Genomic DNA, 13,580 nt, shown 5'->3' with positions numbered 1-13,580 from the left:
AACGTAATAAAAGGTCTTTATGGATTTCACAATAACATTCAATAGACAACGTAATACACTATTATATTAGTGTTTTCATTACATTTTCAATCAAGTTAAGTGCAAATTTTACAACATTTAAGACATGACATTTTTCAACAAATGACTACATTATTGTTATTTAGAAGGCCGACCCAGTATGACACCACTGACGACATCAGGGTGACTTCATCAGGCCATATCACACTGATACGTCTACATTTAAAAACCAGGTTTTAGCAGAGACAGACACGCCTGTATTTCAGTATCCGTATTATATTTGCAGCTGGTGGAAAACGTTAATGTCTTGTTTTCTTTTGAAAAGGGTCACATGATAAATTAGGGTGAAGTATAGTTACTGATATACGCAAGTCTGCGTCATCGTTTCCAAAAGTCTCAGTTTTACATGAATCATGTGGAACCAATGTTCTCTGCTCAGTCCTTGTCCATGTGTTGCTACAAAGGTTCTTTGCTCTAGACGTGAAGAACTCTGCCCTGGGGAGTCAGATTCCAGTTCCAGTCGTTTGTTTTAAGGTTTTCACCCTTCAGTGACTTGTGAAAATAGACCTTTGGTGTATGATGTCACTATTTTCGAAGGTCAAGATCTAAACTGTTGTATATAAAGGTCTTCATTCATCCAAAAGTTACCTGCCATTTATTCCACATTTTAAAAGTGACCTAAATCTGTATCAGTTCAGTTCACATTTATTTACAAATCATTTAAAATATGCATACAAGTTACACTCATAATTTCCAGCAAGATATGATTTTGTAAAAAGGGTAACCCCAGAAGCTATCCGTAGCTTATAAATGGGGGCCCAAGACATGTATGAATGTCACTGTTAGTTTCATCCATAATACTGAAGCAAACTGATTTAAAACAAAAATGTATTGGTATAAACTGGTACAAACATCCAATACACATGGTATCGACTGAAATGCTTGAATACAATCAAGTACGAATGGAGTAAATCTGTAGCACTTTTATACATTCTTATTACAAAACACTATGCTACCATAACTTCAACTTTTTGAATAAGTTTATTCTTAATCTTATAATCTTGTTTTGTGTATCTACGAATGTAGATGAGCTGAAAAATAAACTGTAACATGTGTATTGTAATTTGATTTTGCTAAAATGGACAAATGGAATCATCTGTGCCAGTATCAAGCTCCTACTACAAAAAAACATTCCACAGCTACTCGGTGAACTGTCGCTTTAAATACTGAAGCACATTCATTCACACCAGAACTATGTGAAACAAAGAATCTGAAAAGACTGAGTGCCAGATTTTGGTTCTAGTGCACAAATACATGCTAATGCAGATTAAGTATCGACTTTTGACACAAAATCGTGTTTCTTTATTATTTGTGACATGAGCGCTGATGACGAAGACACAAAAGCAGACTGATTCTCATTACCTCACTGACCCACTAAGAGTCTGTAAAGTCAGAGCTGGAGTTTAAACAATAATCTGACATCACCACCCACTCCCATGACCCTTCATCCACCCATCGACCCACACACACACACACACACACACACACACACACACACACAAACACACCTCGACTGACACCCCCACTTCTTTCTAAGCACTGGCATGACATCATCCCTCTGGATTGGAAATGGGGTCTGCTGGGGGAGGGGAAGGATGGCGAGGAGGGGGTAGAGGAGGAGGAGGAGGAGGAGAGGGGTGGCCTGGTCTGTTTTGGAGCCAGACAGACATGTTTAGGTTTGAAATGAGCCGAGCTGGATCAGTTACAGAGGCAGAGTGAGGGAGACAGAAGGTAGAGGGAGGTGGGGACAAAGCAGGAGACCAGAGGACGAGTGGACCGGGGACATCCTCTGATCGTCCAACTTACGACTATAACAACGGGGTAGAACTGATAGATACTCCAGCTACAAAACAGACCGAAGATAAACATGAAACGGTGTCAGAGGAGGGTCACACTGAGGACAGGCGATGTGCGGAAAAAGCCTCTGACTCTATCCCATCCCATTATTTCCTTATCTTTGCCGCTGCATCTGTAATCCTGCCTCGTGATCCTCCTGCTCTCCGTGACGATCTCCTCTCTTTCCAACTGTCTGACTGGTATTTTCTGTCCTTTTTGACATTATCCCCCCTGCCATCCTCCCTTCATTGCCTCCTATAAATACCCCCCCGCCCTCAGATAGAGTGACAGACCATTTTGCCATGCTCTACATACCCCGCAGACAGTAGCTATTATCCATTCTGCCCCTGCTTTTACTTTTGTACCCAGTCCGTCTGCACCTCCACCACAGGTTCCTCAGCCTTAACCCCCCCCTTTACTCGGTGCATGACTAACCTGATTAACCTACAATCATTGCGGCTTATTTAACTCAATAAAAGGTTAAATGGATCAGTTTCGTATTTGCGTGTTTTACTGATTAGTCTGTAGTGAGTTCAACTAATAAAATGCAACCCAGAGGAAACGCACATTAAATACTTTGGTAAAATACAGATCTGGTCTCAAAGTTGAAGCTCAAGTGGACTTTTCCAGTTACACTGTAAGCATTTCTTTACATAAATAACTGTACACAAGATCAATATGTTCAGCCACACTCTGCACTTCTTTCTGAAGCCATTCATTATTTCTTAAAAGCTTTTGCAGCTCTTTGTTTTCATTGATTTGATTTCTTCCAGCTTGGCCAAGTACATTAATAAATAACTACAAATATATTAGGGTTAAACCTTAATCAATTAATCTGTCAATTACTTACTCGTATCATTTATTCACTGTTTGATCGATGTTACAAAATGTTTACACTGTCCCAATTATTTAAAGGTGCACAGTCTACATACAAACTGAATGGATCATATTGATAAAAATGAGCACCTTCATTGATTTTCTCAGTCGTCTACAACCATGAAAACAACCCGTGCACCGTTACACGTAAAGGAATCAGGTCAGATTTTCTGTGAAAATCCTCACGCTCGCTCCTGAGTTGTTAAATGCCTGTTTTCTTCTTCTCTACAGCTGCACCAATGCGCATCAGCGGCTACTAACAGGTTAGAAATGGAGACTGGTACCATCAGCAAACAACACTAACTCCATGTACACACACAAATATGAACCAGTGTAACATATTGAACCTTTGGTTTGGAGTTTGGAGAAATCCAGTATTTTGTAGTGGTTGGAGATGAAACAAGAATTCTACCGACTTGTGTGGACTATGTTTTGAAGCTGTAGAACAGTGATATTCAGCCTTGGGGTCGCCTGGAATTCAAATGGGGTCACCTGAAATTTCTAGTAATTGATACAAAAATTAAGAAAATTACTAATAAAAACATTTTTTCATGATTCAATATATGTTTCATTGTAATTAAAACACCAAATGTTTCCTAATAAAAATCAAGTTCAAATAAAATGCAGGATATAATATTTGAGAGGGCATATCTTGATTGACCCGATCATGTGATCACATGCATTACTACACTTCAACCTGCCTGGACACAGTCGCAGTCAGAAAACTGGACCGAACAGAGAATGGAAATATTTCTTCACCCACCTGGCCCCGCTAAGACATATGAGAGAAAAATGTCTCTGTTTTGAATGTCTGGGGTTGCCAGAAATTTGTCATGTTAAAATGGGTTCATGAACCAAAAAAGGCTGGGAACCACTGATGTGGATTATCTACCCAATGACGCACACTTCAGCTAATCATGCAGGTAGAGAGATAAATATCTGATTGATGTGTAGTTCCCAGTTGTTGTTAAGTTTTTCTCAGATGTAACTCTATAGCTGTGTTTTATCTGCTTAGTGTTAGCTTAGAGCTGCACAGTTTGTGTCATTGGTTTTTGAAATTATTCATGACGTACGTTGGACTCAGACTGTTAGCTTCTTCTTGAAATTTTCCCATTTAACTTTAATTTGTTTGAGTTGTGTTCTGTTTTCCAAAAATTGGTTTTGTTGAGCTTTTAGCCAATGTTCTTCAGGTGATGAGGATGTATACAATGTGTATAATGCTACAAGCATTACCATGGTAACACCGACGAAACTGCAATAAGAGCCAATGCCAATAGTTTTGTGTGATCAACAATGAAAAACCGCCTGAATATTCCCTTCATTATCACACAGATACAATCATCATAACCAGGCAAAACGGAGAAGTTATAATTAGAGAATATTTGCCTTTTTCCTTCATGAATGTAACAAGTAATGTGTTAAATTTTCTGAGTAATTTAGCCTTTTGTTTAATCAAAGATGGAGCAGAATAAGTGTGAGAACCTGGTTTCAAATGAGTGTTTTTGGTTTGATAAAAACATTATTTAATTATAAAAATATCCTCCTCCTCTCCAACATATTCACTTCCCCTGAATGATTTACTTGCTGCACAGAATACAGAAAAAATAACAAAATGCCCACATGTAAAAGCTTTCCACTGACTCTTTTGTCTGTTTCAGGAATAGCCTATTTAGCTTTTCACAACCCTCTCTCTCTCTCTCCTCTTCGCTCAACACCTCTTTATCTGTGCTGTCTGTTTGTTCTCTGCTACACATTCACTCAGCTTGCTCTCATTACAACACCGGAGAGAGGAAAAAAAAAAAAGAAAAAAAAAAAAAAATCAAGAGCGAGAGAGACCCAGAAACATGCAACAAGCTGCCACGCTGAGGTTAGTAGGCCAAGATGTAAGAACGATAAAGATGTTTCACTAAATATCCAAATAACGACATTAAGATAAAAAGAGAGATGAAAGCGAGAGGATGAATGAAAACCAGGAGAAAAAGATGAAGAGAAAACAGAAGACTACTCATGAAGAGGAAAAAAGTGTTCTTTGATCCGCCCACACATCTTAACAACAGCGGAGTCGACAGAACTCTTGGGGATGAGCAGGACTCCTACTAAATTCTTCAAATGCATGTAAATGATTAGTGCTCATCTCACATGAATCATCAATCATTTTCAGAAACCATAACCTTCTTGGATCACGGCGGCAGATGGAGAAAGCGGTTAGTGTGCTGCCTGTGCGTGGGAGCCTCGCATACTTCCACAGTTTTCTAAAGTGGACAGGATATTACATCACGGGGGGAAAATGTGCTCTTTAATGATAGTAGTCGGACTGAAGGAGCAGTGTGCACCAGAGAAACCAGCGGTGAAGTCATAAAACACAATGGAGGTGCCAGTAAAGCGCATTCCTCAGCCAGCTCCTGTGAGATTCCTGGGTTTAAATGAAGCACTGTGCTACTGTAGTCTGGTTCTTAACGCCAAACACCACACGATGTCTGATGAAATTCAGCTGTGACTCTGCACTGGTCTTTGTTTTGTGCAGAAGGTAACATGTTCCCATTGGCTGAACTCAGTGATTAAATACTGTTATAAAAAATGCCAATTAAACTATAATATTGCCTTCAAAATACGAATATTTTCTCTTCATTTCAAAACAAATGCATAGATTGTGGACAACTAGTTAACTTTCCACTATTCCTTATTAATCACAGATTGTGAAATGAGATTTAGCCTGGTTTTAACCCATGAACATCGCGAGGTTCAAGACAAGCATGACGTGGAAACGGCTGGAGCTCCGCTTCTCTCCAGCCGTTTCCGCATCATGTTTGTTGCACCCATATGACATCACATGGTTGCGCTGCCGCTGCCAGGCAACTGAGCGAGCCTCCGCTTCCCACAATGCACATCGTGACAAAATTCCGAAGATACCCGAGTGACTACCGGCTCTGTTTGTAAACAAATGGTTTGTTTATGGTGGAGTACACTTCAAAACTGTTTATTGTGAGGGAAGAGATTTAGGTGAGAAATCACAGAAAGACTAATGGATTCGTGACACTTAGACTATGACTGGGGTTTTACAGATTTGATGAAAAATTGTTGCCGAAAGTTTCCCGCACCTTTAAGTTGAAAAAATTTGGAACCACTGCTGGTGGGAAATATTATATTTAATTTTCTCTTATTTAATTTTAGATTTTTATTATATAATGCTCTTACAAAACAGACTTTTAAGCACCAGAAAGTAACAGTAATTTTGTACATTTGACCATTATCTGTGTTGTTTGTCATTTCTCATATTGCCTGAAGGGGCGCTAATCAATCAGATGCTGTTGTAGGTCATATCAGAGGGTACAAACAAGGATGTGGAAAGAATGAGGTGATGCGATACAGGTTAATAATTCAGTATCTCGTAAAATACTGTGATGCTGTCGTCTTTATAAACATCAAATCTAGTCCTTAAAAGTTACAGTTGGGAAAGTTACCAGAACTATTGATGACTTTCTAAATGGGGATTTTTTTTTTTTTTTCTCAGATGCCATTTTCTATTTTCCAATAACCTTCAAATGTCTAGAATCAAAGAAACAACAATAGGACAACAGCAAAGAGGTTCCACATTCTTTCACTGAGTGTCTTTTAACAACAACAGAAGGGCGAGAAGGGGCTGAAAAGACAGACTCTGGTATCAAATTTAGACCTGTGTCCATCACCGTGGTGACAGGGCTAACAAGTTCAGAACGCTGGAAGGGTAATGCATGAACAACACAAGGACGGAGGCTTTGATATACGTGAGAAGAGAGGGTGGATGTGTTTGGGCTGAGAGAACACGGAGAGCTGTCCTTGAAAGAAAAAAAAAAAAGCGGTGTGATTCAGCAGCGTGTCAAGCATTTTAAAGAGATGTGTGACTCAGATAATAACTGTCTCTGACTCCTGACACTCAAATCACACACAGGCCTTTACCTCACGCTCTCTGGAGGCAAAAGCGAAGCGTGGATGAGACCTCCTCACAGAACTGACAAATGGAAAATGTCACTAGTCACGAACCACAGAGCTGGGCCTTAAAACTCAGCTCAAGTTTCACTGATTTTCTGTTCATCTGTGCACATCGGGCACAGTTGCTCGATGAGGAAAAAAATATCTTCACTACAGTTTCACATGTTCTTACTGACATAATCAAGCCCAGATGCACTAATATGAAAACCATGCATGAGAGATAAGAAGAAGAACTGATCAGCAGTCACACCTGTAACACTCACACGCAGGTCCAAACTCAGCTGGTGTAAATAAATCCATTCTACCTTAAACTCCTGAAGCTGCTGCTTGATGATCTCCACCTCTGTGCCAACCATGCCCTGTGCATTCAGGCCCTCTTCAGCCCTTCCCAGCAGGCTTTGCAGCTCGGCCACCAGCCTGTAAAAGTCACGAACCCTCTCAGCAGCGTCCTCTATCTGGTCCAACCGGGCCTGTCCGCGTTCACTCAGCTGGAGTTTAGGGACAAACAAAGACAAATCAATGCACACAGTGTAACATTTATGCTAACAGGTTAAAAAGTGCTCCCTCAGGTGCATGACATGGCAGCCCACTGGTCCCAGTCTGCAGGTGTGGTGTGTTGTGTTGTGTTCCAAAAATTTTAATTACAATAATATACACCAAACTTATATTTTAGGTATTTACTTATATTTTCAGGAAAATATATTTTGAAATCAGTTTTATGAGTGTGAATATTTGCAAAGTGACAGTTTTCTGCTGTCAATGTGGGTTCATTTTATAAACTCTCATAAATGAACTAAATTTATTCCAAATACATTGATATTTGACTATTTCATTATTTATGTCATATTCTAAACATACAGTGCTTAAAATTAATAAATGCATACATCTATGAAAAATATATTTGACTACAATGCTAATATTATTTGTATGTTGTAAATATTGTAAAAAAAAAAATATGATTTTGATAATTGAAATAAAAAAATGTTCAATTTGATATTCACTTTTGTTGTCCATCCGTGACGCTGCCATTTTTCAAAACTCATGCTATTTAGGTGTGATAAAATATTTTTTTCCTCTAACCATTTATCAGGTTGTAAAATAGAGGGTTTGAGGTATACACTGAACACATTTTAGGATGAAAATGTCAGAGGAACTTCACTTTTGAAAATTTTGTAATTCTTGCAAAAAGTAAACTTTAATTTTTTGTCCATCCGTGACACAGTAGTTTTTGATATTTTTCCATTTAAAATTATTTGAAACTAAATTTTGCCCTTTGACTATATTTAAGATGGCATTTCAACCTTTCCAATTATGTGTAATATTTGTCTTGAACTTGTCTTGTTCAAAAGTTGTGAATCAAAAAGTAATGGGCTGTCCATCTGTGATGCCATTGACCTCGCGACACTTTGAATTTGGTTTAATCTCAAATCATCATGAACATCACATCTTACAGCTGTTGACATGTTGTGTCCCAATATTTTTGTCCATATAGTTTATAAACATCAATATTTCCTTAAAGTTTAATGGGAGAATTTTCTTCCTAAGTGAGATGTGGGCAAAGTAGATGGTTAGCTGTGGTAGAAAATAATTATTTACAGTCAGAGCATGAAAAATATTTTAAAAAATTAAGAGGTAGAACATTTAAAATCAGTCATGTATTTTAAAAAAACAATGTTGAGAGAAATTAAGTAAAAACCATCTCTGAGGCAAATAACAATTTAAACAAAACTAACCAATGCAATACAATTTATCACAATATACAATTATTTAACATTTGCCATTATTGTTTTGTATCCCAGACCCCTGTTAACTCTTTCGGTGCCAGACAGTTAAGGGGCTAATAAGCCTTAAAAGTGCCACAGAATTTGGCCGTTCTTCAGTATTCCGCATCGTTTTTATAATCGAAGTCTGAATCGTCATCAGAACTCATTTTCTAGCAGATGGGACTGTTTTGACAGATCGCGGTGTTTACGATATTACTACAAAATGGCCATCTAATTTGCATATGATTTCATTCATAAATTCATTCATAAAATTTCCCAAGCAGAAGACGAAACGCGAGCTCTTCCTTGGTCAAAAACCGCTCGGTAACATCCGACCGATTGCTACTTAGATTCAAGACGCAACGGACGCAGCCGATTCATTATTGATCGTAATTTGCAAGAAGATTTGAAAGAACGTCATCGAAATGTGAGAAAGAAATGGGGGTGGATGGTTTGTTTGTACACAAATATGGCGTGTTCTCCAAAGCCAATCTGATCGGCCCGTGGCACTTTAAAGGTTGTATTCGTAAAGCCGATTTAATCGGCCCATGGCACTGAAAGAGTTAAAAAAGAAACACCTGAATTCAACGTATCCCAATACTTCTGTCCATATAGTGCATTTGTGTTCACCTCATTGATGTTCTGTAATTAACTGTAATTTTTTGCAGCAACTGAATGATCTGAGCCTTAAAGTTTGTCTGATTACACAAAGGTTAAAGTTCCACCAACTCAAGTGTGGATTTTAATTGCATCTTTTTGTTGACTGTGAAACTGGGCGTCAAATATTGAGCTTTTCTGTCTGGTGGTTTTGGGCTCATCCTTGTTCGGACACCCCCCCCCAAACTTCTGATCACATTCCAGAAGTTTGCCCTGGATTTCAGTTCTGGACATTGTGAGTGCTTTATTTTCCAGAGCTGTGAGTAAATGCCGTTTCTCACCTTGCCGGCCTGTCGACTCAGAGCCTCCGTCTCCCTCCTCAGAGCCAGGAGGTCTGGGGAGGACCCCTCCCGCCGCAGCATGGTGGTACACTCCGCCGCGTGCCCCTCCAGCTCCGTCCTGAGGTTGGCCAGACGGGACAGGAAGCCTTTCAGAGCATCCGCCTGCGAGGCCAGGGAGTCGGCATCGCGACCGACCGGACTGAGAGAGTCCAGCTCGTCGTCCAGGTCGGCGAGGCGTGAGAAGACGTCGCGCACGTGGGACTGGACCTCGCCGACGCCCTGCAACCGAGACTCCAGCGACGAGCAACAGTTCTCAATCTGACAGAGGAAGAAGACACAGAAGCATCCGTTTTTTATTCAATTTTTAATCATCGGGCAAAATAACAGTAGAAGGAGGCACCTACTAGGCGACCAAACAAGGACACGATTCAACACAACAGCAAGTAAAACCTGATTTTGCTGGTGCAGGTTCAAGAAAGAGACAGAGGAGGCATTATCTAAGAGCAGGCTGATGTGCAACATAAAACCCAGAGCACATTCACTGCATCATCTACGGCACAGCAACAACTTCTCAGACACAACAACAGCTCATATTTAATCAAAGAAAAATAGAACATTGAGTGAATAACAGTGGAGTGATGGCTCATCGCTGCAACCGTAAATGGAATATTATAAAGCTGGATTGCACAAAAGAGATGCAATAAGTGTGAGTGGAGGATTCTCAAAGCTCTGGTTTACATTTCATACTAAGACAAAGTGTCGAATGTCCACAATGACCATATATGACGACTGTAACTCAAAGAAACTCTAAAACTCTTCAGACAGCTTTAGCGGCTCTGCTCTCTCTCTCAGCTCACCGACACTTGTCTGCAAATCACCCACACATATATGCAACACACACCGAAATACACACATACTAGATCTGACACCCTCTCACACACTGACCACTGGTATAAATAGACCCTCGTTTTTACATCTCCACACTCACGACTGCATAAATTGTCCGAGTTCTATTAACTCATATTGACAGATACCTGCTGGGGGAAGGACTCTGAAATGTTTTAACATACGGGTTCGGTGTATTTTGGACATTGAGTAGCTTTCACTGGCAATAGCAGATCAGGTTTGGGAAGAGGAAACCTACAAACACAAACCCACAAACCTACAAACACAAACACTGACTATGAAAACATGTTAAATACAGTGCTGAGTGCCGACACTGAGCTACAAAGCGATACTAACAAACCACTTTCGCTACATTTCAACAGGAGTGTGCAGACACCCTGGAGCATGCCCCAGATCTTTTGGTGATAAACTTATTTTATGACACAAGAACAGGCTTTATATTTACACATCCCATGTTTTGACTGTGACCTCAGCTACTCTTTAAGAGAGTGCGGTCCTGTTAGGGAACGGACCTGCTATAAGTAAAACACAGCCTAGTTTCAATGTGATTTCTAACTTGACACTCGCTTCGTATGCTATTAGCATTTAAAAGGTTGCACCAACTGAAATATTTCCAAGTTGGTAACTATTTGAATCTTACATCCATCCCTTAGTGGGTGTAAAGTCCTCTTGGAAGGTGAGGAAACAAGAATAATACTCAATGCTATTTGCATGTGATGTGTTGATGATAGAATAAACCATTTAATCTCTGTATGAACATGAACAACCATCAGCACAGCATTACTCTCCATTACAGGAATAGCAAAGCTGCTAATATTAGGAAATTTCACATTAGACTCTAACTTTGTGGTGTTATTAACAATTGTATGTGTAATTAACAATTTGTCATATTACAAAATCAGTGACAGAGACAAAATGATACGGAACACTATATTATGAACAACATCTTTAACTGGCAACAGTATTGGAAAATGTCATTTTCTGTAACACTGTTTTTGTTTTAAGATTATGTTAACTGTCTGTGGTTAAACCAGCTACTGAAACAAATTCAGTTTCTGTTCATTATTAAGTGTAGATGTAACAGAGAACTTGATGTCAATCTCAATTACATATCCTGCTGATCTCTTTCTGATTTCGACCTCGCTCCTCACCTTCTCTGTAACGCCTTCATACTCTTTCTCGGTGGCTTTGGCCTGTTCCTGAAGCCTCTCTGCGCCCTCAGTGCCGCCTCCTGGTGTCTGGGGTGCGTCCTGCACCAGGCCCTGGGCCAGGTCTCTGAGGTACACCACCTGAGGCTGCAACGACCTCAGGCTTTCCTGTTGACTTCTCAACCGTTCCAGACTCTTAGCGCTACATGCCTGAAGGGGAGACAAGTAAACATTCATGGTCTCTGTTCGTACAACTACAGCACATTTATAAAACCATGAAAAATTAAAATGACAGTATGTATATTTTAGTTTCGGCACCTGAGGCCCTAGAGCCTCCTGGACTTCAATCTGGTGCTTGGCGGCCTCCAGTCTCCGCTCTACTGCTTGTCTGCCCTCCTCAAATTCCTTCAGGCGACCGGCCAGTTCCTCCAGCTGCGAGGTTCGGTTATGGAGCCGCTCACCCAGACGGTCCACTCGGCGGTTCAGCTGGGCCTTCTCATCTCGGACCTGAAGATGATTAGTTTGTATTAAACAGTTTCTTCATTTATCTGACTTATGACCTTTAATGAGCTACAATAAAAACACCACCAACAAAGTCCACCTTGATGAATTAAGCATCTGAGGATATTTTTCTTCGTATGTGTTAAGCCTGGCTTTTAATTAAGGTGCTTCATCATTTCTTGCATTATTTTTAATCACCAAGTTTTAACCCCAATCAATGTTTTATGGTACTTTTATTTTTTCAGAAGTATACTAAATGTCTATAGTGTTTTAATCTTGGTCTATCATACTCTTATGGCTAAATTTTGTATGAAATGTGACTCAGAATTAAACTGAAATTAATTTTATACTTAAGGAACAAAATAATGTGTTTTACGTCTGCTGTAATACAACACACTTCAGAGTAGAAAATATCCAATCTGTTAAATTACACCGTGTGCATACCTCTTCCTCCCCGATGCAGCATTGTTCTAACAGCTGATCTGCAGCGGTGTTAAAGGCCTCCAGGTGTGGTTGCCGTCTCTCCAGGTCCAGTGATAGACCTCGGGCCTTCTGTAAAGCTTCGTCCAGAGCAGAAGGTTCCAGTGAAGGCTGGATCTCTCCATCCTTCTCTTCACAGTCTGTTAACCACGGTGTCAGCTCAGCTTTGTGCTGCTGGTAGGCCTCTGCTTTGCCCAGAGTGGTCTTCAGTCTGCCTTCCCGCTCTGAAATTCTCTGGTTCAGGCCTTCCCAGTCCTGTCGCAGGGAAGCGAGGCGGGACTGGAGAGCAGAGCGCTCATCACCGCCGGCTGGAAGCGTGGCGAGCAGAGACGCTCCCTCAGCCTGAATGAGCTCGTAGGAGCCTCGCTGGCTGGCGATTCCCCGCTGGAGCTCGTCCGTCTGTGCCAGCAGAGAGCGGATGGCTTGTGGCTGACAGGGTAAGGACACCGTGGAGGTTTCTCTGAGATCCGCCTGCTTGTCCAGCCATGATCGCAGCTCCTCAAACATCTGCTGGAACTGCTGAGTGGACGACAGGGCCGCCTGGAGCTGAGACAGACCATCAGCTACAGGAAAAGAGAAGAGAGGATTAACAAACATTAACAGAAAAACTATTTCAAACAAAACAGGACAAATAGAAGTTCTGTTTTTGTTATAGTTGTTTCAGTGGATTTGCTTTCTTGTAATCTAAACACTTTTACCATTACAGCTTTAGAGGGATTAAGCTTAAAAGAATGTATTGTTTGAAAACTTTACCCATTAAAATGGAGTAGAATCTCTATGTGGACATTCTCTATCAGCAAATAAATCAACCACAGACATCAGCACAGTCAAGGAGCCAGGCCAAAGACCAACAGCACAGACAAATATGCAGCACAATGTTTTGAAACATTACAACAATAAACATAAGTGTAACAAGTAATTCCTTCATCACTGATGAGGAAATGCAATATTTTTTCACATAGCAGCAACTCTTTGGACATAATTCACTATAATCTGTTGTAGTTTCGTTTTATGCCTTTTTATGCTGTGCAGTCAGACAGAAGGAGATGCTTTTGTACAGTTTCTTTGTATCAACTAAAATGCAT

At 40.3% G+C, this 13,580-nt stretch overlaps 1 protein-coding gene across 1 annotated transcript in view; it reads right to left on the bottom strand.

Moving 5' to 3' along the window:
- macf1a (microtubule actin crosslinking factor 1a) overlaps positions 1–13,580 on the bottom strand; it is a 377,887-nt gene that overhangs the window by 82,166 nt on the left and 282,141 nt on the right. The window contains 5 exon segments of the mRNA XM_030146682.1: positions 7,065–7,247; positions 9,461–9,778; positions 11,518–11,724; positions 11,833–12,021; positions 12,460–13,058. Coding sequence (XP_030002542.1) covers positions 7,065–7,247; positions 9,461–9,778; positions 11,518–11,724; positions 11,833–12,021; positions 12,460–13,058 — 1,496 coding nt within the window.

The sequence above is a fragment of the Sphaeramia orbicularis genome, chromosome 11 (genome assembly GCF_902148855.1).
Source record: "Sphaeramia orbicularis chromosome 11, fSphaOr1.1, whole genome shotgun sequence".
NCBI classification, from domain to species: domain Eukaryota; kingdom Metazoa; phylum Chordata; class Actinopteri; order Kurtiformes; family Apogonidae; genus Sphaeramia; species Sphaeramia orbicularis.
Note: the sequence above shows the minus strand (reverse complement) of the source record. Positions and strands in the feature narration are given on the sequence as shown.